We start from the raw sequence: 25,621 nt of genomic DNA, 5'->3' as shown, positions 1-25,621 counted from the left end.
CCTCGGGGAGGAATGTGGGGAGAGGGGCTCCCAGCCTCCCGGCCCCCAGCCGGCCCTCCCCACTCCACCCCCATCCTCACCCTCGTAGCAGTCGCGGACGGTGCCGAAGTACACGTAGTATTGGTCGTTGGTGAAGAAGAGGAGGCTGAGCCAGGAGTCAAAGGCGTAGATGGGCACGATGAAGAGGATGCGTACAATGTAGCGCTGCTCGTTGGGGCAGCTGTAGCAGCGCAGGTGCATGTAGATCTGGGGGCAGAGGTGCGGGGTCAGCAGGGGACCCTCCTGTCCGCAGGAACAGGAGGACAGGTGGGCTTCCAGCTCTGCCACCCTGTGACCTGATGCACGGGACCTACCCAAGCCTCAGAGCCCTGCTCTGCAAAAAGGGGATGACAAGACTTGCCTCCCAAGGCCATTGTGAGACTCAGACCAGTGGGTGTGCACAAGGCTCGTGGAGTGCATGCAGCAGTGCTCGCGGGACGGTCTTGCAGGTGCAGGTGGCGGTGAGCCCACACCCCAGACCACAGGAGGGCCAGGGACGAGGATGGAAATCCAGTATCCACAAGCTCCCCAGGGGACCTCACGCACAGGCAGCTCTGGGCCATCAGTGTGTGCCCTTTCCCTCTGCCTCACTCCAGCTGTGACTGTGGCAGCACTGAGCTAAATCACTGCCATCTGGGTTGCAGCCCTGCCCCGTCCCTTAACTTATGGCAAGACAGACCGGGCCCTCACTCTATGGCAGGTGGACACACTTCCTGGCTGAGTGGCTGCAGGGATGTCCTCAGGCTGTGCCTCCTCCTCCCATCTGGTAAACAGGCAGCACTGCCTACCTCACCAGGAAGTTAGAAGAATGAATGCTACTTTTAGGAAGCAGAGGAAAAAAGTAAAAGCTACACACAAATGCCAAGAGCTGCTCTACCACGGTCCTCAGTCCCGGCAGCCCCTGGGTGTCTCGTCCCAGCTCTCATGACATCACACTTGGCCCAGCTGAGACCTGGGCTGGGGAGGAAAAGAACAAAATATTCTCCATCTGCTATGGGCCAAAAGCCTTGGACACAAATGGGTTCTAAAAGGGATGGGGACGCAGGGCATCTGGCAAGGGGTTGACTGGGGAACACGAGCGGACTCGCCCTGCCCCTCTCCACTGGACCACCCTCAAACCTCTGCGGGCTGCCAAGGCCAGTCCCCGCCCACATCAGCCTCCTCTGGGGCCACGAGTACAGGCAGACAGGAGACTTGACTTCTATCCCAGTCTGCCACCAACTTCCAAGTGACTGGGCTAGTTCCTCTTCCCCTCCCCTTCTGGCTCTCCATTTTCTCATCTGCAAAGCGGCCCCTGTCCCTGTGCTCCTGCGGTTCTAGGCTCTCTGTCACTTAGGTTCGACACGAGACTAGTTCCAGCCAATGGAAGGTGAACAGTGACGAGTGTCGCCTCTGGATGGAGGTGGTTAAATATCCAGAGTGCCTTCACACACTCCCTGCTGCCAGCTGTCAGATGGGCGACGCTTGATGCCAGAGTCACACGTCGGAACCTGTGCTGCATACTGGGCCCTGGGACGTGGGCAAGAAGGCGACTTCTTGGCGCATGCCTGTAGTCTCAGCTACTTGGGAGGCTGAGGCAGGAGAATTGTTCCAAGCCAGGAGGCAGAGGTTGCAGTGAGCAAAGATTGCACCACTGCACTCCAGCCTGGGTGACAGAGTGAGACTCTGCCTCAAAACAAAAAACAAACAACAAAAAACAAGTAGACTTCTATCAAGGGAAGCCTCTGATAACACAGGGCTTACCTACTACTGCAGCACAGCCTGGCCTAGCCTAACTCACACTCTGTTGGGCCAGGAACCTTTTGGACCCTTCTAGAGGCCCCCTGCCAGGCTTGGGTACCTGGTGGCATGTGATGAGCAGGGCCGTCCACACGAAGAAGCCAGAGATGGCCTGAGCGGCAGTTGTCATCAGGAACACAGGCTGCTCCATGGCAGTGGGGCTGCCCTCGGGGATCACGGAGACGCTGGGCGAGGCTGCTGCGGTCGTGGGCGATGCTGGATCTGGGGCCAGCACAGCCCCCCTCACTGTCATGGTGCCCAGCAGCAGGAGGCTCCCTGAGGGAAACCCTTGCAGTAAGTGACAAGCTAGCCTAGAGAGAAGAAATTGCAATGTGAGTCTCCTCCCAGGGCAAGTGGCAGTGTTGCAAAGAATCTTCCAGGTCTCTCCACCCACCTCCTGACCACGTCTGTATTGACCCCAACCATCACCCTGTCCCAGCCAGCCGCTCCCCTGGATTGATGCAACAGGCCACTGACCAGTTTCTCTGCTTCTGCCCTTGCCTCTAATGACCAGTCCCCACTCAGCAGGCTTGTGAGTCTTCCAAGGATTAGCCAGACCAGGCTGCCCCTGCTCAAAACTCTCCGATACCTCCCAGCTCCCCTGGAGTAAAAACTATAGTCCTCGCAAGAGCCCCAAGGACTCGATAAGGCCTCCTGGCCTCTATGATCTCAGCTCCTACAGTTCCCACTTCCATCCTCAGCTGCAGCCACGCTGGCCTCTTTGCTGTTCCTTGAACATACTAAGCCTGCTTCTGCCACAGGGCCTTTGCACTAGCTGTCTCTGCTCAGCCACACAGCTCCCTCCCACCATTCCTTTAGGTCTCTACCTCGGCCACCATGAAAACATGTCAGCCTCTCCCAGGCCGGACATGCCTGACTCCCTGGCTTTTCTTTCTTTTCCTCCAGAGCACGCATTACATCGACACCACTCGACTAACTCGATTCACTCATGTATTTATTAACTGTTCCCCCTACCCCACCTAGAACACAGGCTTCTTGGGGACAGCAGCTCTGTTTGGGACTATACAGGCAGCACTGGGAACCGTGGGCACACAACAGACATTTGGGAACTTCCTGCTGGGCCTGAACATCTTTATATCCCGGAGCCAGTAAAACCACTTACTGCTGAGGCCTCCTCCGAGGGCTTGTGTGCGTTCTTCGCCATTTCTCCCCCTTAACGGCTGACCCACTCCCCCACCATCCGGCTGTGCTGTTTTGGAGACTCTGTGGCTCCTCCCCAATCCGTGCACTCTAAACTCTCATCTTTTAAGCCAGCCCATGTGCCACCCCTCCTGAAAGTCTGCCTGCACACCTTCTCCAGTTCTGAGACTTCTAGCCATTCCGCATCCTCGAACATGCGGGTCTGTCACCGCTCACGTGTTCATCCTCCTGCCTACTCTTTGAGGCAAGATCCCACACCCCCAGCCCACTTATAATACTTAACTTTATTATTATTATTATTATTATTATTATTATTATTTTGAGACAGGGTCTCACTCTGTGGCCCAGGCTGGAGTGCAATGGTACAATCTCGGCTCCCTGCAGCTTCCGCCTCCTGAGCTCAAGTAATCCTCCTGCCTTAGCCTTCTGAGTAGCTGGGATTACAAGCGTGCACCACCACACCTGGTTAATTTTCTAATTTTTTTGTAGAGATGGGGTCTCCCTATGTTGCCCAGGTTGGTCTTGAATTTCTGGCCTCAAGCAATCCTCCTGCCTCATCTTCCCAAAATGCTGGGATTATAGGCGTGAGCCACCGTGCCTGGCCTATCTACTGATTTTCACTGCTTGTTTCCAAAAATGTGAGGTGCCTCACAGTGAAACAAAGAATACTGGGTGGAGCCCTCATGAATGAGATTAGTGTCCTCATAAAAGGAACCTCAGGGAGCTGCCACGCCCCTTCTACCACAAGAGGACACAGGGAGAAGGCACCATCTATGAACCAAAAAGTGAGCCCTCTCCACACACTGAATCTGCCAGCACCTCGATCTTGGACTTCCCAGCCTCCAGAACTGCGAGGAAGGAGGCAGTCGATTTATGGGATTTTGTCATAGCGGCTCAAGAAGACTAAGGCAGGAGCCTGGCCGCATCCTCTACCCACAGCCCTGATGGGGTGTCCCTTTCAGTACAGCCACCTGCTGAAAGGCTGGTCAATGCCATCCAATAAACACCTCTGCCCAAATCACCAACTATGGCAATAACCTGCAATGCCACCAGAGGAACACCCGACAATTTTAAAAGATGCAAAGTGCCGTGTATGGGCACTGCGGAAAGAGCCTGGCTGGAGCGTGAACACCGGCTCCCCCGCCAACCAGCCATGTGGGTTCCCTGCTCCAAAAACGAGCTCAGAAAATGAGCCAACCCCAACCCCGACCATCTCGGTCTGAACAGAGGTCACTCTAGATGATCTCATGGTCCCTTTCAAATCCGCAAGCTGGTATTCAAGTCAGAATATCCTGACACCAACGGAGGTTTCCCTGGGCCTTCCCAGGTGCAGCAGCCAGCAGCCCGGCCCCGTGATGCAGAGGATCTTGCGCCTGCTGTCTGTCTGCACTGCCCGCCTGCACCCCAGGCTCCTCGCCAACGGCCGCAGCATCTCCACCACCATGTTGGCTCTTAGCTGTAAGTGTGCACTCTAGGAGAGCCCTTTACATTTCTATTTTCCCACACATACATGATCTCTTAACACACCAATCGAGACACGAATCCAGATTAAAACTCAAAACTGGAGAAGGCGTCTATATAAAGAAATTCAAAAATGGAGAAGGTGTCTATATATAAAGACTGGTGGCAAGCTTTGAAAAAGAGACACAGTGACAAGTCCAAGAATAGCTCCTATAAGTATGGTTGCAAAACTGAAAACCAGCGCCAGAAAGATTTCTTGAAAAAGACTTGGGTTGTAAACCATCATCTTTGTCTATCATCTCAAATTAAATGAATAGACATGGGGAATTGTGGGGGGACCAGAGGAAGTACAAATACGCCTAAATCTTCACCTTCCAAGCAAGGTGCGGGGGGATGTCGAAGGCTGTTTTGTTCATGACTAAGGGCAGTGTTGAGAAGCCCCCAGCTTGGACTCCCAGGCAGAGGGGCAACCCCAGGGAGCAGACCCGAGCCAGGGCTGGGATCTGGGTGAAGGCTGCAGGCCAGCTTCCTCCTGCGGCTCTGCTCACTCACATGCACATGTCCACCTGGCGTTCAGGGCCCCTTCATGTTCTTCATGTAGGTTGTTTATTTCACAAGAGGAAATGCACCCAGAGATGTGGGTGACTTACCCCCAAATCAGAGCCGGGACTCAAAGCCAGGTCCTATCAACACATTGTCTCCCCACCTCCTACAAAGTGGGGGGACCTAGCTGAGCCACCCCTCCTGCTCCAGAGCCTCCTAACAAGACATGGCCATGCCCATCCTCCCACAGCCTCCAGACTCTTCTAGCAGGAGGCAGGCAGGTCCCCCAGGGCGGAGGAGAAGCCACCATGGCTGGGAGTGTTTCCGCAGCCCAACTCATGCTGGCCACGTTTCTGCACCGGGGCCAATTCATCAACAACGTATTTTACTCTTGGGCAACCCCAGTGGTTTACAAAGCATTTCCCCAAACATTATCTCATGTATTTTCTCAAGGCAACTTTGAAGTAAGTAACATTATCTCCATCTTAGAGATGAGGAAAACAATGCAGAACTTGGTTTTATAGCCACCCAGGGTGGCAACGATTCAAGGGTTTTCATAATTCCCCAAAATACTTAAAGCAATATTCTGGCTTATAGACGCATGGTCCCCAACACCCAAGACAGCAGGTGCAGGCAGCTGCTTGAAGGCCCAGAGCTCACCTTGTTCCCTGGACCCAAGGCAGCAGACGGAGGCTGTCAAATGTACTCCCAAGCCAGTGACCACAAGGCCAGACTCTGCAAACTGTTCAGTGTGTTGGGGCTGGGGCAGGGTGGGCACTGGGATCTGACCCTTTCACACTTTGTATAGGCACTGACTGGGAGGCTGCCTGCCCAGATCCCACAGGCAAGCAGGACGTTCACCTGGCATAGCCTGTGGACCTTGGGGAAGCACGCACAATGCTGTCTGGTGCAGCCTCTTTACTCTCGTGGGCAAAGGGGTGGGGAATGACTCCATCCATGTCTCCCCTTTTCCAATGCAGTCCATGCAAACAGATGAGTCTCAGAATTTCAGCTGCTCTGACAGGACCCCATTATCTTGTTTTTATTGTTTTGTTTTGTTTTGTTTTTTTGAGACAGTCTTGCTCTGTTGCTCAGGCTGGAGTGCAATGGCATGATCACAGCTAACTGCAGCCTTGACCTCCCTAGGCCCAAGTGATCCTCCCACCCCAGTCTCCCAAGCAGCTGGGACCACAGGCATGTGCCACCATGCCCAACTTTTTTTTTTTTTTTTTTTTGAGACAGGGCTTCGCTCTGTTGCCCAGGCTGGAGTGCAGTGGTGTGATGTTAGCTCACTGCAACCTCTGCCTCCTGGGGTCAAGCCATCCTCCCACCTCAGCCTCCCAAGTAGCTGGGACTACAGGTGTGAGCCACCATGCCCGGCTAATTTTTGTTATTTTTTTGTAGAGATGGGGTTTTACGACATTACTCATGCTGGTCTCGAGCTCCTGGGCTCAAATGATCCTGCCCTCTTGGCCTCCCAAAGTGCTGGGATTACAGGCATGAGCCACCACAACTGTCTCCCATTATTTCCCTAATTGACCAAGTGTTAAACTTCTGCCAGGAACATGACAGAGGGCCCTAAGGGAAGATGCTGAAATCATCTTTTTAACAAGTCCTGAGGCCTCTGGACTCCATGCCAGGCACCGACACACCCAGCCCCAGCCTTTAAGGTGCTCCAAGCTGCTCTTTGTGCCTGCTCTACGCCACAGGCAGGAGTGACCTGGAGGCCTCTTCCCCTTGCACTGCTGAGAGGTGAGTGCCCAGCACTACAGGAGCCTAGAGCAAGCATCGGGCTTGGCCAGGCTGGGGAGGGGGTCAGGGAAGGCTTCCACCTGGTGGGGACATAACCACGCTTATGCTTTGAGTCACCCAACAGGACTCCCACTAGATTCCACCACGTGCAATCTGCGTGGTTACTTCTCTCTGAGCCTCAGTTTCTCCATTATAACATTTCAGGGGAACTACATAATTGACAAGGGACAGTTTTAGGTTACAGAAGTCCCATTAATAAATGGAGACAGTGCCCAGCAAGGTGCCTCACACCTGTAATCCCAGCACTTTGGGAGGCCGAGGCCAGTGGATCATGAGGTCAGGAGATCAAGACCAACTTGGCTAACACGGTGAAACCCCATCTCTGCTAATACAAAAAATTGGCCGGGTGTGGTGGCGGGCGCCTGTAGTCCCAGCTACTGGGGAGGCTGAGGCAGGAGAATCGCGTGAACCCGGGAGGCAGAGGTTGCAGTGAGCCGAGATGGCGTCGCTGCACTCCAGCCTAGGTGACAGAGCCAGACTCCGTCTCAAAAATAAGTAAATAAAAATAATAATAATAAAAATAAAACATTGGTTGGGTGCGGTGGCAAACACCTGTAATCTCAGCACTTTGGGAGGCCAAGGTGGGTGGATCACTTGAGGCCAGGAGTTCGAGATCAGCCAGGGCAACATAGCAAAACCCCGTCTCTACTAAACATATAAAAATTAGCCAGACATAGTGGCACGTGCCTGTAATCCCCAGCTACTTGGGAGGCTGAGGCGGGAGAATCACTTGAACCTGGGAGGTGGAGGTTGCAGTGAGCCAGGATCGCACCACTGCACTCCAGCCTGAGCAACAGAGCATGACTCTATCTCAAAAATAAATAAATAAATAATAAATCTTAACCTAAACCCTTACACATATACAAAAATTAACTCAAAATAAATCACATATTTAAATGCAAAATGTAAAACTCTAAACCTTTTAGAAGACAGGAGAAACTATTTGAAACCTAGAGATGGCCAAGTGTTCTTAGACTTGACACCAAAAGCATGATCCATAAAACGAAAAAAATCGATAAACTGGAATATAAGAAAAGTAAAAACTTTTGCACTATGAATAAACAAGGCTCAGAGTGGAAGAATATATTTGCAAGTCACAGATCTGGTAAATGACTAGCGTTGGAAATGTATCAAGAATGCTCAAGGCCGGGCGCGGTGGCTCAAGCCTGTAATCCCAGCACTTTGGGAGGCTGAGACGGGTGGATCACGAGGTCAGGAGATCGAGACCATCCTGGCTAACACGGTGAAACCCCATCTCTACTAAAAAATACAAAAAACTAGCCGGGCGAGGTGGCGGGCGCCTGTAGTTCCAGCTACTCAGGAGGCTGAGGCAGGAGAATGGCATAAACCCGGGAGGCGGAGCTTGCAGTGAGCTGAGATCCGGCCACTGCACCCCAGCCTGGGCGACAAAGCAAGACTCCGTCTCAAAAAAAAAAAAAAAAAAAGAATGCTCAAAAAGCTCCATGGGCCAGGCACGGCGGTTCACACCTGTAATCCCAGCACTTTGGAAGGCCAAGGTGGACAGATTACCAGAGCTCAGGAGATCGAGAACAGCCTGGCCAACATGGCGAAACCCTGTCTCTACTAAAAATTAAAAAATTAGCTAGGCATGGTGGCGGGCGTCTGTAATCCCAGCTACTCAGGAGGCTGAGGCAGCAGAATCGCTTGAACTGGGGAGGCAGAGGTTGCGGTGAGCCGAGATCATGCCATTGCACTCCAGCCCCTAGGGGACAGAGCGAGACTCTGTCTCAAAAAAAAAACCAAAAAAAAACAAAACAAAGAAGCACCATGGTAAAAAGAAAACCAAACAATCCCACTTGAAAACAGTCAAAAGATGCAGACAGACAGACATCTCAGTAAAGAAGAGATACACAGTAAATCAGCACATGAGGCCGGGTGCAGTGGCTCACACCTGTAATCCCAAAACTTTGAGGGGCTGAGACAAGTGGATCAATTGAGGCCAGGAGTTCAAGACCAGTCTGGCCAACATGGCAAAACCCTGTCTCTACTAAAAATATAAGAATTAGCTGGGTATGGTGGTACATGTCTGTAATCCCAGCTACTCGGGAAGCTGAGGCAGAATAATTGCTTGAACCTGGGAGGTGGATGTTGCAGTGAGCTGAGATTGCGCCACTGCAATCCAGCCTGGGCGACAGAGCGAGACTCCATCTCAAAAAAAAAAAAAAAAAGGCCGGGCACAGTGGCTCACGCCTGTAATCCCAGCACTTTGGGAGGCCGAGGCGGGTGAATCACGAGGTCAGGAGATGGAGACTATCCTGGCTAACATAGTGAAACCCCGTCTCTACTAAAAATACGAAAAGAAATTAGCCGGGTGCGGTGGCAGGCGCCTGTAGTCCCAGCTACTTGGGAGGCTGAGGCAGGAGAATGGCGTGAACCTGGGAGGCAGAGCTTGCAGTGAGTGGAGATGGCGCCACTGCACTCCAGCCTGGGTGACAGAGCGAGACTCCCATCGCAAAAAAAGAGAGTTAAACATCATTAGCCATTAAGGAAATGCAAACTGAAAAACTGAAAACACCTCACATCCCATACCTGGGTACCAAAAAATATATATCATATACCTATAAAAGAAAAAATACTGACAATATCAAATGCTGACAAGGATGCAGAGAAACCTGATCTCCCAAACATTGCTGGTGGGAAGATAAAATGGTACAGCCACCATGGAAAACAAGTAGTTTGGCAGTTTCTTTTTTTTTTTTTTTTTTTTGAGACACAGCCTTGCTCTGTCGCCCAGGCTAGAGTGCAGTGGCGCCATCTCGGCTCACTGCAACCTCTACTTCCCAGGTTCAAGCACTTCTCTGCCTCAGTCTCCTGAGTAGCTGGGATTACAGGTGCCCGCCACCACGGCCAGCTGATTTTTTTTGTATTTTTAGTAGTGATGGGGTTTCACCATCTTGGCCAGGCTGGTCTTGAACTCCTGACCTTGTGATCCATCCACCTCAGCCACCCAAAGTGCTGGGATTACAGGCGTGAGCCACCACACCCGACCCCGGCAGTTTCTTATAAAACTAACATGCATTTACGACACAACCCAGTAATCACTGTGGACATTTATTCTATAGGAATGAAAACGTATATTCACACAAAAACCTGTACACAAATGTTCACGGCAGCCATATTTGGAATCATCAAAACCTGGAAAGAACCCATGTCCTTCAACAGGCAAAGGTTAAACAAACTCTGGTACATCCAGAGCACAGAACAGTACCCAGCAAGAAAAAAAGAACAAATGACTGACACACGCAAGTGATCTAGATGGATCTCAGGGCATTACATTTTGTGAAACCAGCCAATCTCAAAAGGTCGCACACTGCATGATCCATTTACGTAACATTCTCAAAATGACAAAGCTATAAAGATGGAGCATGGTGTAGTAGTTGGCAGAGGACAGTGACGATGATGGGTGGGGGATGTGCGAATTTAAAGGGGTGACAAGGGAGTTCCTTCCAGGTGATGAAATAGTTTGTATCTTGATAGTGGTGGTGGTTACATGAATCTGCATGTGATAAAACTGAATAGAACTACACACACACCCTACATGAAAAACACAGAAAACTGAATGAATAAGGTCTGTACTTCAGTTAATAATACTGTTGGGCTGGGTATGGTGGCACACGCCTGTAATCCCAGCATTTTGGGAGGCCAAGGTGGGTGGATCATCTGAGGTGGGGAGTTTGAGACCAGCTTGACCAACATGGAGAAACCCCGTCTCTACTAAAAATACAAAAATTTGCCCAGGGGACCTTTTTGTTTTTTTTGTTTTGTTTTTTGGATTTGGGGTCCCACTCTGTCACCCAGACTGGAGTGCAGTGGCACGATTTTCAACTCGCTGCAACCTCCGCCTCCTGGGTTCAAGCAATTCTCCTGCCTCAGCCTCCCAAGTAGCTGGGACTACAGGCACCCGCCACCATGCCCGGCTAATTTTTGTATTTTTAGTAGAGATGGGGTTTCACCTTATTGGCCAGGCTGGTCCCCTGGACAGGGTGGTCTCAAACTCCTGACCTCATGATCCTCCCACCTCAGCCTCCCAAAGTGCTGGGATTACAGGCGTGAGCCACCATGCCCAGCCAACAAATCTTATTGATCGCTTTTCTACAAGATAACCAATAAATCTCTGATACAGACTGAGTCCCTCCCCATCTTACTACAGATTTCATAGAAAAATCTGTTGTTCTATTGTCTAAAGTTTTTTATTATGGAAAATTTCAAACATACAATGCTGTAACAAATAGTGTAATGAATTTTTCCACTTCTCTGTGACCGAGCTTTAACGGTTAGCAACATTGCACAATCTTGTTGTATCTTTCCCTGTCCCCCAGATGTAATGTTAAATACTTCGGTATGCATCTGTACTTGACAAAGACTTTTTAAACTATTTTGAAATAATCGTAGGCTCACAGGAAATTGCAAAAATAGAATCTAGGGTCCTGTATGCCCTTCACCCAGCTTCCTCAAAGGGTGACGTCTAGTCTAGCTGTAGTACAGTACCAAAGCCCGGAAGTGGACATTAATAGTTTTTTTTGTTTTTTTTTTTTGAGATGGAGTTTCGCTCTTGTTGCCCAGGCTGGAGTGCAATGGCGCAATCTTGGCTCACGGCGACCTCCACCTCTGAGATTCAAGCGATTCTTCTGCCTCAGCCTCCCGAGTAGCTGGGATTACTGGCATGCACCAAAACAACATGTCTGTCACTGATTTTAAAAAGAAAAATTGTCTCATAGCTGAACTCCTAAAAAACTACGTAACAATTTTCTAGTCCATTAAAAATTATCCAAAGCATTTCAGTGGGTTTTGGACTCGCTTGTTGAGAATTTTAAAATAAAATACCTTCCATTTCGTTTACAAAAACATGTGATTGGCATCAGGGAGGATGGAAATGTACTGGCCAAATTTCAACAAATCCTTTGCATACTCAGTGGACGGGATGGAAAAATGAGTAACCCGATTTAGAAAGAAAGCCAAGGATGTGTCTGTTCCGTGTGCAGCTTCCTGTCCCAGACAGGATCTTTTGCAGGGAAAGCAGCCACTAAAACCCAGTCTCTAAACAAGCTGAACGTGAAGCCAGACCTTCCAAACGCTCTCTCACTGAGCACAAAAGTGCGCACCCCAAAAAATGACCCTGTGTATGAACTCAGGAGGTTTTTGTACCATCAACAAAGTAAAAATTTTCTTTATTACATCTTTAGCTTGGCCTTTGGTTTCTGTTTTTGGTGTAGGTTTTATCACGTACACAGTGAAACAGTAAAGTAATACATATGTATACTTATTGTAACATACACTTATAATTACACCAATATCCACATATTGGGATGCATGCTCAAGAGGTTTTGTTCCGGTTTCTTTTTTACTGACAGGGCTGTGTGATCCCAAGGAAGTTTGGAGAGCAGTGCTGTAGTGATGGGCGAAGGTCCAAGGCTTCCTAATGGCTGCTGCTATTCCCCTCTCCTCTGCAATCTCCGCCCTTCCCCAGACAAGGCCCCCTGGCTCAGTTCCAGGCTGCAGATCAGACAGAAAATAAAGTCAAGGACCGCTTCCTCCCCCACATACAGCCTACCTGCCAGCGAAGGCAGTCTCCACACCTGTCTCTCATTCACACGCCACCCAGCAGGCGGCAAAGAGGCCAAGCCACGTAGTCTGCACTTTGTCCCAGGCTCTGAGATAAGGAACTGAGTTGGAACCTCAGCGCTGTCACCTGAGCTGGGCCTCAGACAGGTGACTGGACCTCTCTGACTATCTTTCTTGGGGAGAAGAGTCCAGATGCACTGTCCTGTAGCTAAGACTTTCGGACTAAATGGATTTAAAAATTTACAATTTTTCCTTTTTTTTTTTTTTTTTTTAGACTAAGTCTCGCTCTGTCACCCAGGCTGGAGTGCAGGGGAACAATCTCAGCTCACTGCAACCTCCACCTCCCAGATTCAAGCGATTCTCCTGCCTCAGCCTTCCTAGTAGCTGGGATTACAGGCATGAGCCACCATGCCTGGCTAATTTTTGTATTTTTAGTAGAGATGGGGGGTTTCACCATGTTGGCAGGGCTAGTCTTGAACTCCTGACCTCAAGTGATCCACCCACCTCAGTCTCCCAAAGTGCTGGGATTATAGGCATGAGCCACCGTGTCCGGCCAAATTTTTCAGATTTTAGAAAGGATTATGCTGCTAGACACAGTGACACTACTGGAAGGGTGGCTGCAGCACCCCAAAAGCAAACATACAGTACTTTCATAGGAAAACATACTGTTAGTCACCCTAGGTAAGATATTTTTAAAGGCCATAATTAGTATCACATCAATTCAGGTCAGATTTTTGCAGCAGAAATTAGTCTGCTGCAGACTTAGGAAGAACCTTTGGGACTTGTGAGCGTTCTGGATTCTAGAACAGCAAAGAAGGGGATGTGGGCCTGGACCGTCCTCCAGAACTGTAGGGAGGCTGATGAGGAAGCAGACATCGAGTGTGGTTTATTTTTATGCTTATTTTCAACTGTAATGATATCCCTCCTCCCAAGCTGAAATCCACTGAGAATGGGGCAGGAGCTGGCCGTGGGACCCAAAGTCTCACTTCTCCCAAGACTGCCCCACCTCCCTCCTCTTCCAGGAAAGACGTCTTCCGCTGGCCCCCCATCAGAGACATCCTCCTTTCTCAGATAAGCTACGCAGCTATGTCATCACTGAACTTGGCCACCTGCCTTGGAGTTTATTTCAGGAGCATCGCACCATCTCACCCAGATTCTATCGTCAGAGTCACTTTAACTCATGTTTGAGGGACACCTTACTGCTGCTATCCCCTCCGCCCATGGATTTTATTATGCGCTGTGTGGTGGGCTGCAGAATAATCCCCCAAAGATGCTGACATCCTAACCCCCAGAGCCTGTGAACATGCTACCTTACATGGCAAAAGGGACTTTGCAGAAGTGACTGAGTTAAGGGTCCTGAAATAAGAGATTATCCTGAATAATCTGGGTGGGCCCATGTCATCACAAGGGTCCTCGTAGGAGGAACACAGGAGACAGTGAGCAAGAAGAGGGCAGTGTGACACAGGAAGCAGAGAGAAGAGAGTGGAGGCTGCTACGCTGCTGCCCTTGCAGATGGCAGAAGGGACCACAAGCCACAGATGCAGGTGGCTTCTAGGAGCTGGAAAAGGCAGGGAAATAATTCTCCCCCAGAGCCTCCAGAAGGAGCACAGCCCTGCCGACACCTCGATTTTAGCCCAGTGAAACACATTCTGGACCTCTGACCTCTAAAACTGTAACATAATTAATGTATGGGTGTATGTGCGTTTTATTGGTTTTTCTTATTGTAAGTAATCTATAATCTGTGTTTGTTTTGTTTCGTTTTTGAGAGGGAGTCTCACTCTGTGGCCCAGGCTGGAGTGCAGTGATGCAATCTCGGCTCACTGCAACCTCCGCCTCCCAGGTTTAAGCGATTCTCCCGCCTCAGCCTCCAGAGTAGCTGGGGTTACAGGCGCCTGCCACTACGCCTAATTTTTTTTTCTTTGTTTTTTGAGACAGAGTCTCACTCTGTCACCCAGGCTGCAGCGCAGTGGCACGATCTTGGCTCACTGCAACCTCCACCTCCCAGGTTCAAGAGATTCTCCTGCCTGAGCCTCCCGAGTAACTGGGACTACGGGCATGTGCCACCACGCCCCACTAATTTTTGTATTCTTAGTAGAGACAGGGTTTCACCATATTGGTCAGGCTGATCTTGAACTCTTGACCTCGTGATTCGCCCACCTCAGCCTCCCAAAGTGCTGGGATTACAGGCGTGAGCCACCATACCCGGCCAAACACCTGGCTAATTTTTTATATTTTTGGTAGAGACAGGGTTTCATTATGTTGGCCAGGCTGGTCTCGAACTCCTGACCTCAAGTGATCCACCCACCTCAGCCTCCCAAAATGCTAGGATTACAGATGTGAGCCACCACACCCAGCCTAATTTGTGTTTTAAGTCACTAAGTTTCTGGTAATTTGTTGCAGCAGCAAGCAGCTTGCAGATGCAAAACAGAGGTTTGAAAGGCTGAAGTCATTTGCCCACAATCACCTGACAAATGGTTCTTCCGACTGTGCTGCCATGCTATGAAATCCGCAGAACTCTAGAGCCAGACCACCTAGACCTGATCTTCAGCTCTGCCATTGGCTAGCTTTGTGTCCATGGGCAAGTTACACAACCTCTCCTTGCCTCAGCTTCCTCATCTATAAAATGGGGATGCAGCCATACCTGCCTCTGAGAGCGCGGGACGGAATAATGAGTGAATGCAGGCAGCACTGACAAGGTCTGGCACCACGTGGCGTCAGCTGCTATCGTCCTCCCACTTCCTCCTTCGGCCAGCCTGGGATTTCATGCTCCCAACAGTCTCTGGGACCCAGGTCCTGTCACTGGGTATTTGCTCTCTTTAAATCTTCTGAGGTCATATTTTTCATTCATTAGTTTCAGATCCAAATCCTTTAGAGCTGCAGCCACGAAGTGCTCACTCAGGCAGCTGCCACCCACGGACCAAGCTAAACTGGCAATGCGTTCACATATACATCCCTGGAATATTCATGCAGCCTAGGAGGGCCTTTGTTCTTATTTAAAATAGATGGAGAAACTTCCATCTTACCATAACTCGCTGGTTGGTGTCGGTCTTGAGTGCTGTTCATCTGAACTGACCACTCTGCTCCTACTCCAGCCGCCTGGGAAGGACAACGGGACTGAGAGCCGGCCCTCCTGCCTTTGGGGGTTGCCTGGGCTCTCTGGGCTTCTGGGCGGCTGCCTTGTTGGGGGAAGGCTGATCCACATCAGAGCAGGTCAGCAACCCACAGTCTGGCCCTTCTCCAGAGGGGATTAGAGGGAAAGAGCGGCCACTGGCCTGGCAGTTCTGCCTGGTGAGCCTTTTGAAAAGGATCACATGCCCTCACAAGGGGTCAGGGGTCCACAGCTCTCCTTCCGTCTCCCCTTCAATCAACACAAACAAGCTGAGGCCACTCTAGCAGTTCCACATTTCTCCCCCTTCTCCTGGGGCCAAGTTCCCAGGAATCTCTCAACCAGGAAAGAAAAATCATCCAATCATGTACGCATCTGTCACTTGCGTGGGGGTGCAGAAATAAAGGGGAACAACAAAGAAATCCAAAGTCCCTCGGCAAGGGCTTACTCAATTCAGCCTTGTAATTAGGTCCTTTTCTTTAGTACATACCAGTCCTAATTTTGATGATGTCAGTTTTCTCTCAAATTGAGAACAACAGACCAACGCTCAGCCTCTTTAGCTGGACTTTTGAGCCCCTCTACATGTGACCACCTTCCCAGCCAGCTAAAATCCCACTGGGCACTGAGCAGATGGGTCCCCTGCAGATTCAGCATCCTGAGCCCCAACAGTCCTACCACCCCATGGGAGCAGGCTAAGCCAGGACCCCTGCACCTGCTCTGTCCCTGTAAGCAAGAAGCCCGGCTCCAGTCAGGACACCCTGGATTTCTCATCCCAACCTGAATTTCATTCATGCAAATACATATGGAGTCAGGTAAGCCTTCAACCCACCCTGGGTGTATACCCAGCAATGAGCGCACATGCCCCCAAAGACAAGAATGAATTTCACCGAACAGGCTGGACATAACCCAATGCCTGTCCGCAGGAGAACGAATAAATAGTGGTATATTTGGTGAACTCCTACACAGCAGAGAAAAAACCAAAGGGTCACTACAGGCAACCTGGATGATCTGACAGTGCTGAGGGAAGGCAGCCAGACACCGAGGAGTCCATTCTGTACACTCCGTGTGTGGGAGGCCCAAACAGGCAGCGGCACCACGCAAAAGTGCCGAGGTGTGAGTGGTGACTACCGAGGGAGGGCGGGTGGCCAGGAGGGGGCCCCAGGGAGCTTCCTCAGGTGCAGGAACCATTGTGTGGCTTGATCTGGGCAGTTTACACAGGTATTTACAGATGTGAAAATCCATCAAGCTGTACATCCAAGATTTGTATACTTTACTATAGTCAGTTAAACCTCCACTAAAAAGTTTTAAAACATATGGAAATACCTTTGAGCACCTTTTATGTGCTAAGTCCAAAGGGTATCTCAAAGACTCTGATCCTTTAAGAACTTACAGTCTAGAGGGGAAGAAAAATACATGCAAATAACAACACAAAGTTGTCCATGGCCAGTGGGACAGGTAATAGGAATAGGTCAAGGGTATTGGTATTACTTGTGATTTGGGGCAGGTGGCAGAATAAATTGATTAAATACAGGAGTTACAGGCACACCTTTACCTGTGTCCAGATTCCACTGCTGGAGGTATGACCTAGACAAAGTATTTGCTCTGCTTCCTGATCTGTAAGACGGAATCAGAGTTGCCGTGTGTCAAGGGTTCTCCTTGACAAGGGTTCTTCCTTGTCAGGATGCAAGGAAGGAATTGCACACAGCACACAGCCCAGGGCCTTGGCCTCAAGACACGTGACTATTGCATTCCTGCTTCGAGACTGGGCCTGCCTGGCGCCAGGCACTGAGGTACATTCACAGATGTCAAACAGGCCCTGACCCCCAAACTTCCAATCCCACCACGAAGAGGGTGGCTACACATTCACTCACTCAGCATACATCTAGCAAATCAGGGCCTATGAGCATTACAAGACTTTGCCCAAAAGGAGCCCAGAGCCCAGTGAGGAATCAGATACCTAAGACACAATAAAAATGCCCAAGTGCCAGCAGAGAGAAACAGACACAGAAGCCAGGGAGGTCAGAGGGCAGTACAGAGGTGGAAACTAAGCTGGTCCTTGAAAGTCACACAGGAACTGCGCACGTGGAAACTGCTTTGGAGGGAAAGGCAGCCAGAGGAAACTGCGTGAGGAAAGGCACAGCGGCAGGGAGATAAGGGGGCAGACAGAGGAAAGGGTGACAGGCCAAGTACAGCTCAAGAAGAGGCCCAGTAAAGGGGGGCCGGGACGTCTAAGACTGAGTTAAACTGTATTTTGCTGTCAGTGGGGAAGTCCCCAAAGGTTTCAGAAATCATCATGTGAGCCGATCAGAGCAAGGGTTGAAAACGAGGCCGGGCGCAGTAGCTCATGCCTGTAATCCCAGCATTTCGGGAGGCCGAGGTGGGTAGATCACAAGATCAGATCAAGACCATCATGGCTAACAAGGTGAAATCTCTTCTCTACTAACAATATAAAAAATTAGCCAGGCGTGGCAGCGTGTGCCAGTAGTCCCAGCTGCTAGGGAGGCTGAGGCAGGAGAACGGCGTGAACCCGGGAGGTGGAGCTTGCAGTGAGCCGAGATCACACCACTGCACTCCAGCCTGGGCAACAGAGCAAGACTCCATCAAAAAAAAAAAAAAAAAAAAAGAAAGAAAATGACAAAGTCAGCCAACGGCAGTGTGTCCAAGGGCCCCAGAGAGTGGCTCCGTCTCTCCAAGGCTGGGACTGGGGGTCGTATTCACCAAGCAACACCTAAGCCCTAACACTCAGCCCCTTTGTGAGAAGCAAGCATATATTTTTTGATTTGTGGTCTGGGGCCTGAGTGAGGCTCCTGTCCTTGAGAAGTAGTCAGAGCCTTGACCTTCCTACGCTGGGCAGGAGGCAAGGTTACAGTCCTTATGTTTTTATTTATTTTATTTTGAGACAGAGTCTCGCTCTGTAGCCCAGGCTGGAGTACAATGGCATAATCTTGGCTCACTGTAAACTCGGCCTCTGGAGTTCACCTGATTCTCCTGCCTCAGCCTCTGGAGCAGCTGGGATTACAGGCGTGTACCATCATGTCTGGCTAATTTGTGTATTTTTAGTGGAGATGGGGCTTCATCATATTGGCCAGGCTCGTCTTGAACCCCTGACCTCAAGTGATCCTCCAACATCGGCCTCCCAAAGTGCTGGGATTACAGGTGTGAGCCACCGCACCTGGCCTATTTTAGTTTCTTGGAAAGGCCTACATTCACCTGCTTCAGCAATCAAAAGGTACATGGGATCTCCAGCAAATAAGCAATCTCCTGGCACCAGCTGCCCCTCCAGAGGCATCACAATCACTGACTTCCTGTGTCTGCCCAGAGACCCCCTGGGCATAGACAAGTAAAGACACTTTTGATTCCCTTCCCTTTTACACTGATGGCATCTCCGAGACACACTGCCCAGACCTGCTTCTTCCCTCGGCAATCCACCTTGGTGATCCATCTGGCACAGTGCGTGGAGCCTCCATCTTATTCATCATGGCCACACGGTATCCCAAGTTTGGACGGGCCACAGTTTGTTCATGGCTCCCCGCGAATGAACATTTAAGCTGCCGCCAATCTTTTGCTATTACAAATAAGGCAACAATGACTAATCTCACAAATAAATAATTTTGCACATGTGTTAACGCATCTGTAATATAAATTCTGAGAGGTAGAGCTGCTGGTGAAAGTGTAGAAACATCTGTAATTTTGGAAAATATTGCCAGGGAGGCACAGTACATTTAAATTGTTCTGTGAATGAGCCTCAATGTTGGGGGAAACATAGACAATATGTAGGTTTCTGTTTGTTTTTTGAGATGGAGTCTGGCTCTGTCTCCCAGGCTGAAGTGCAGTGATGCAATCTCAGCTCACTGCAACCTTTGCCTCCCAAGTTCAAGCGATTCTTCTGCCTCAGCCTCCCAAGTAGCTGGGATTACAGGCGCATGTCCCCACACTGGGCTAATTTTTGTATTTTTAGTAGAGACGAGGTTTCACCATGTTGGCCAGGCTAGTCTCGAACTCCTGACCTCAAGTTACCTGCTCACCTCGGCCTCCCAAAGTGCTGGGATTACAGGCGTGAGCCACCGTGACCAGCCAACACATAGTTTAAAGTTGTCCATGTGAAGAAACGGTAGAGAAAGGCTGTTTTCAACAAATGGAGCTCTGGGTAGGGAGATAGTGCTGAACCCACACCAGCCCCAACTCACTTGGTGCTCTGGTCCACATGCTTGCACTTCCCAGCTGTCAGTAAAAGGCTAGGCCCACTTGGTCCCTTGATCCTTTCTCAGGGCTCTGATGTCCTGGTCCCAGGGCAGGTGGAAGTGTGAACGGTGACCTGAGCCACTATGACAAGCAGCCATAATTGACTTCCCCAGGTGCCCTACCAGAGGAGGAACAGGCAGGCCAGGCGGAAGGGGGTGGGGGTGCAGAGCCCAAGAGGGCCAAGTGCTTCCAGTGTAACCATTCCAAATGAGTGGTGAGCACTTCCTGCCACATCCCCTGCACAAGCTGCTGGGGACACCACAGCCATGCAAGACCCCACTCCCATTCCATGACATTCACTCGACTGGCTCTGCTCCTGGGTCCATCACAGATCTGTTATGTAACTCTTATGCCCAACAGCTATCGCCACCTAAGCATCAAGCCAGGCAGTCGAGGAGATGGAGGCGGGTCTCTGGAAGGCACACTGAGTGTCAAGTGAGGACAGCCGAGTGTATACAGAAGCAAGGCAGGCCTTTCTCCCACTTCCACAAATCTGGCCCAACTACTGCAAACTGGGAATAGAAGGAAAGGTCTTCTGCCTCCAGCCAAGTAGGGGTTACCTCTTAGCAAACCAAAGGCAGTGTTTGAAAGAACCCTTGTCAACTCATCTCCCAGCCCAAGCCCTGCTCCCACTGACTGAGACGGCCAGGCACTCTAGTAAATCAAATCATGCTTACACGCTCTGAGGTTACTGTCATTAAAATTCTTCTAACCAACGCATCCCGCATCTACCTTTCTTCTCAAAGCAAGTATGTATTGTTTTGGAAAATCTACATTTTCCCACATCCTATTTATTTAAACTCCATTGATAAATTTGTGTATACATGCACTTCCTCCTCCTGGAGGTGAGGCGAGGACCCTACGTGTTCTGGGAAGGGGTCACGAGACCTCTGCTCCTTGAGTTACCTGCCTGTCTCATTCCTCTGTGTGTGCTCAAGGTGGTCCCACTCCCTGCAAAGCCCTCCTGCACTTCACCTGCCAACCTCCACTGTCCATTGAGCCTCAGTCCAACTGCCCTTGCTCCAGAGAGCACTGGCTCCTCAGCTCACCCCCAGGCAGAGCCAACTGCTGCCTCCGGGAAACCCCACAGTTTTAACCTGAAGTTTTATTCACGTGCTTTCCGGGTCTAAGCAGCAATCCAATGCACTGGGCTTCCCATGGGGCTGCAAGCTCCCCAATTGCAGGTCTGTGTTGGGGGCAGCTACTCAGCAGGAAGGGCCCAGGACTCAAAACCAGAAAACCTGGGTGCTTCCTCCCCCAGGATCTTAGACAATTCATCCCTCTGAGCCTCAGTCTCTCCATCTATAAAATAGGTGCAATAATTTCAAGGTTTCAGGGCAGTTAAAAGGATTACATAAAACCATATATTTGAAATATAATTTACAAAGCCCCACAAATTCCAATGAGAAAAATATGATTAGCATGTTGATATTAACTAATGTCCTCACACATACCCTTCACCAATATCTATCATTGTGCCTCGTAGGCACCCAAACTGATTGCTGATGGGATCCCAGATTCACTGCTCATTCTGGATGAAACAAAAACCACAGGTACTAGAGATGGAGACCAGGAGGCTCTGCCAGTAGCTACAGTGGGGACATGGGGTTAGTTATTTTCTCTCAGAGCTTTTCGGTAAATGATGACCCAAAGGGCTTTGGGGAACAGCCCTGCTGAGTGGAGTGGAGGTTCTCAGTCACTTGCCAGCAGGACTGGGCCCCCCTGGGTGCAGGCAGTCCACAGGGGTTAGAGCAGGAGATAAATAAAGGTACCAAGCTCCACACATGTCCCTTGAAGTAGGGGGGCTAACTGATCTGAAAATCCCTTTGAAGGTAACAGAGGCAGTAACATCCGGAGGTCTCACTGCACCCCCTCTGTTGGGGAGGGGGACCATCTGGGACTGCCCGTGACCACAAGTAAAGGGCCTATGGATCCTGGCTTCCCAGCGTGGAGGCTGGAGTCTTCAGGAGATCACCAAACATTTTAGGTTGGGAAAGAAGCAACCGGCACACATGCTTCCGTTTCTCCTTCCATCTTCACGATCGTGTGACCTGCCCTACCTCCAAACCACAACCTTGGGAGCTAAAGGCATTCTAATTGAGAACTTCATCAGAGCCTGTGAGGTGAGGAGACAGGGTACGAATAGTGCCCCTTGCCTTAGCAGGAGTGAAGCTCAAAGAGGACAAGTGGCTTGCCCAAGGTCACAGCTGGGTTTCCTGACTCGATTCAGTGCCCTGTTCACCACTCCTGCAATGGTGCCATCCAGCTAAAAAAGGTTGAAGACCTCATCTTTCCTGCAGAAAATCTGAAACAAAGCACGAGGGCTGTTTTAGAACTTCTCTGATTCTTTTCTATCTATAGCTACCTTTCAAATGCTATGGGTAAATATTTATAACTCAGTGTTAAGCAAACAATGAGATAACGCATGTTTATGCCTAGAAAGAACATCTGCCCAGCCGGGTGCGGTGGCTCACGCCTGTAATCCCAGCACTTTGGGAGGCCAAGATGAGCGGATCACGAGGTCAGGAGATGGAGACCATCCTGGCTAACACGGTGAAACCCCGTCTCTACTAAAAAATACAAAAAAACTAGCCAGGCGTGGTGGCGGGCACCTGTAGTCCCAGCTACTCGGGAGGCTGAGGCAGGAGAATGGCGTGAACCTGGGAAGCGGAGCTTGCAATGAGGTGAGATCCAGCCACTGCACTCCAGCCTGGGCGACAGAGCGAGACTCCGTCTCAAAAAAAAAAAACAAAACAAAAACAAAACAAAAGAAAAGAACATCTGCCCAAACTTGAACCATGATTACTTCTTGATTTGGAAATTTGGGGTAATTTTTATTCTTATCCCCAATCTTTTCTGTGTTTCAAGTTTACTATAATCAACAAGTACTACTTCTAATCTCAGAGAAGCCTATTGTTTTTCAAAGGTACAACACAGAATAATGTGGCAAACTTTTCACCAAATATTCACTTGGTGGGATGTGACTTTGTAAAACATGGTTGAGCTGGAAGTGACGCACATTCAGCACAAAGACTTTCTGGGTGGATCATCCCCCTGTGGTTTCCACCCCAGAGAAGGAAAAGGAGGTGTCCACCAAGCTTCCTGTCTCCCATCACAGGCCTAAGACCTCCCACACCAGCCAGCCAGACTCAAGGCTGTTTAGTGAGCACCGCTGGCACCTGGAATAAACAATCTAATCACCCCTAATATCTGTCTTTTTTTTCTTTTTTCTTTTTAGATGGAATCTCGCTCTGTCACCCAGGCTGAAGTGCAATGGCATAGTCTCAGCTCACTGCAACCTCCACCTCCCAGATTCAAGCAATTCTTCTGCCTCAGCCTCCCAAGTAGCTGGGACTGTAGGCATGTGCCACCACACCTGACTGATTTTGTATTTTTAGCAGAGATGGGGTTTCACCATGTTGGCCAGGCTGGTCTCCAATTCCTGAGCTCAAGTGATCCGCCCACCTCGGCCTCCCAAAGTGCTGGGATTACAGGCGTGAGCCACCACACCCAGCCATATCCATCATTTTTCAAGAATAATTATAGCTTTATCCTGAGTGGCAGTGCCACGAACCCATCCAACCATTCATTTGTTTAATCAAAAACTACTTCATACCTACTCTACGCATTTCGCCAGACACTGAGCCATGATTAACCTAAGACTGGAAAAGTTACCAACCAGAAGCCACGCACCATCCTTCTACGCCGTACCCGGGCATAGGGCTTCAGCCACGCTAAAACAGCAACAAACAGACACGTGAACAAATGCTATCTGAGTGTCCGGCCTAATTCCAGTTCTCAGCTGCCTCTGCATTTAGACTTATCCTCTCCAGTCCTGAGGACAAGCAGTTTGGGAATGAGTGCCTGGTAAGAATGCTGGCGAAGGCCGGGCACGGTGGTTCATGCCTGTAATCCCATTACTTTGGGAGGCCAAGGTAGGTGGATCACAAAGTCAGGAGTTCGAGACCAGCTTGGCTAACATGGTGAAACCCCATCTCCACTAAAAATACAAAAATTAGCCAGGCGTGATGGTGGGTGCCTGCAATCCCCGCTACTTGGGAGGCTGAGGCACGAGAATTGCCCAGAAGGCGGAGGTTGCAGTGAGCCAAGATCTCGCCATTGCACTCCAGCCTGGGAGACAGAGGGAGACCCTGCCTGAAAAAAAAAAAAAAAGAATTCTGGTGGACTTAGACGCATTGTTAGTACCTGCACCACGTGCTTTTCCACAGAGGTGGAGGCGATGGGGAGGGAATGAGAAATCTACAAATTGGGGGACCCTTTAATTCGTCTCTCCGTGGCCCCCTCCCACTCTGCTTCTTCCTGTTTCTCTCCTCTTTGAGGCTGAGAAGATCACATTCAGCAAACATTTATTTCAGGTCTACTAGGTGCTGAGTCTCAGTGTCAAACAACTTCATAGACGTGAACTCAGATCTCTGCTTTGCATGCACTCTTCTTTCTGCCTGGAACCCACTTCTTCCTCCACCTTAACACACATCACATCACCTCACCAGACAAGTGCCCGCCCAGGTGACAATGGCCTAATGTTCCCTTAGAGCCCCCAGGACAATCATAATGGCTTGTGTGTCTGATTTCTCTCTCCCCAGCTGCACTTGGCTCCTAAGGAAGGCTCCCCACAGCCTGGCACACAGACCTGCGATGCCTCCTTCTCAAATAAATGAATGGGCCTATAAGGTCATAATAAAAGCATGTCCTGGCCGGGCGCGGTGGCTCAAGCCTGTAATCCCAGCACTTTGGGAGGCCGAGACGGGCGGATCACGAGGTCAGGAGATCGAGACCATCCTGGCTAACGCGGTGAAACCCCGTCTCTACTAAAAAATACAAAAAACTAGCCGGGCGCGGTGGCCGGCGCCTGTAGTCCCAGCTACTCGGGAGGCTGAGGCAGGAGAATGGCGTAAACCCGGGAGGCGGAGCTTGCAGTGAGCTGAGATCCGGCCACTGCACTCCAGCCTGGGCGACAGAGCGAGACTCCGTCTCAAAAAAAAAAAAAATAAAAATAAAAGCATGTCCTGCGTGCCAGGTACACATGAGCTCCATGCAGACACTGGTCATGCCAGCCACATGACGGCCACACTGTTATTACTCCCATCTTACAGATGAAGGAAAGTGTACCATTTGTCCCCTATTTTGAAACCTGGTAAGCATCTTGCCCAAGGCCACAGGGCTAATAAACACAGATTTAAACTGCATCTCCCAATTCTCTCTCCAGGTCACCAGGACTGCTCAGCGCATTACCTCCCTCTCTCCCTCCTCCTCTCATGCTCCTAGGGACAATTTCTTTTCTTTTTTTTAAAAGACAGAGTCTCGCTCTGTCACCCACCAGGCTGGAGTGTAGTGGTGCCATCTTAGCTCACTGCAACCTCCGCCTCCCAGGTTCAAGTGATTCTCCTGCCTTAGCCTCCCAAATAGCTGGGACTATAGGCGTGTGCCACCATGCCTGACTAATTTTTTTAGTAAAGACAGGGTTTCACTGTGTTGGCCAGGCTGGTTCTCAAAATCCTGACCTCAGGCAATCCGCCCACCTTGGCCTCCCAAAGTGCTGGGATTACAGGCGTGAACCACCACACCCAGCCTAAGACTCTGTCTTAAAAAAAAAAAAAAAAAAAAAATGGCCGGGCGCGGTGGCTCAAGCCTGTAATCCCAGCACTTTGGGAGGCCGAGATGGGCGGATCACGAGGTCAGGAGATCGAGACCATCCTGGCTAACACGGTGAAACCCCGTCTCTACTAAAAACACAAAAAAGTAGCCGGGCGAGGTGGCGGGCGCCTGTAGTCCCAGCTACTCGGGAGGCTGAGGCCGGAGAATGGCGTGAACCCGGGAGGCGGAGCTTGCAGTGAGCTGAGATCCGGCCACTGCACTCTAGCCTGGGCTACAGAG

General features: G+C 50.3%; 1 protein-coding gene across 4 annotated transcripts in view; it reads right to left on the bottom strand.

Annotated features, from left to right (window-relative positions):
- The window catches only part of TMEM184B (transmembrane protein 184B), a 55,707-nt gene that overhangs the window by 26,389 nt on the left and 3,697 nt on the right, over window positions 1-25,621 (bottom strand). For 3 of the 4 annotated variants that reach the window (XM_025398077.1, XM_025398076.1, XM_025398075.1), the window contains exons 2-3: window positions 1,880-2,129; window positions 81-246 (exon numbers count right to left, since the gene is read on the bottom strand). In XM_025398077.1, coding sequence (XP_025253862.1) covers window positions 81-246; window positions 1,880-2,071 — 358 coding nt within the window. In that variant the 5' untranslated portion in view covers window positions 2,072-2,129. Of the gene's footprint in view, window positions 1-80; window positions 247-895; window positions 997-1,879; window positions 2,130-25,621 lie in introns of all 4 variants that reach the window. The other variant, XM_025398078.1, reaches the window with a different exon arrangement.

The sequence above is a fragment of the Theropithecus gelada genome, chromosome 10, assembly GCF_003255815.1.
Source record: "Theropithecus gelada isolate Dixy chromosome 10, Tgel_1.0, whole genome shotgun sequence".
NCBI classification, from domain to species: Eukaryota; Metazoa; Chordata; class Mammalia; order Primates; family Cercopithecidae; genus Theropithecus; species Theropithecus gelada.
Note: the sequence above shows the minus strand (reverse complement) of the source record. Positions and strands in the feature narration are given on the sequence as shown.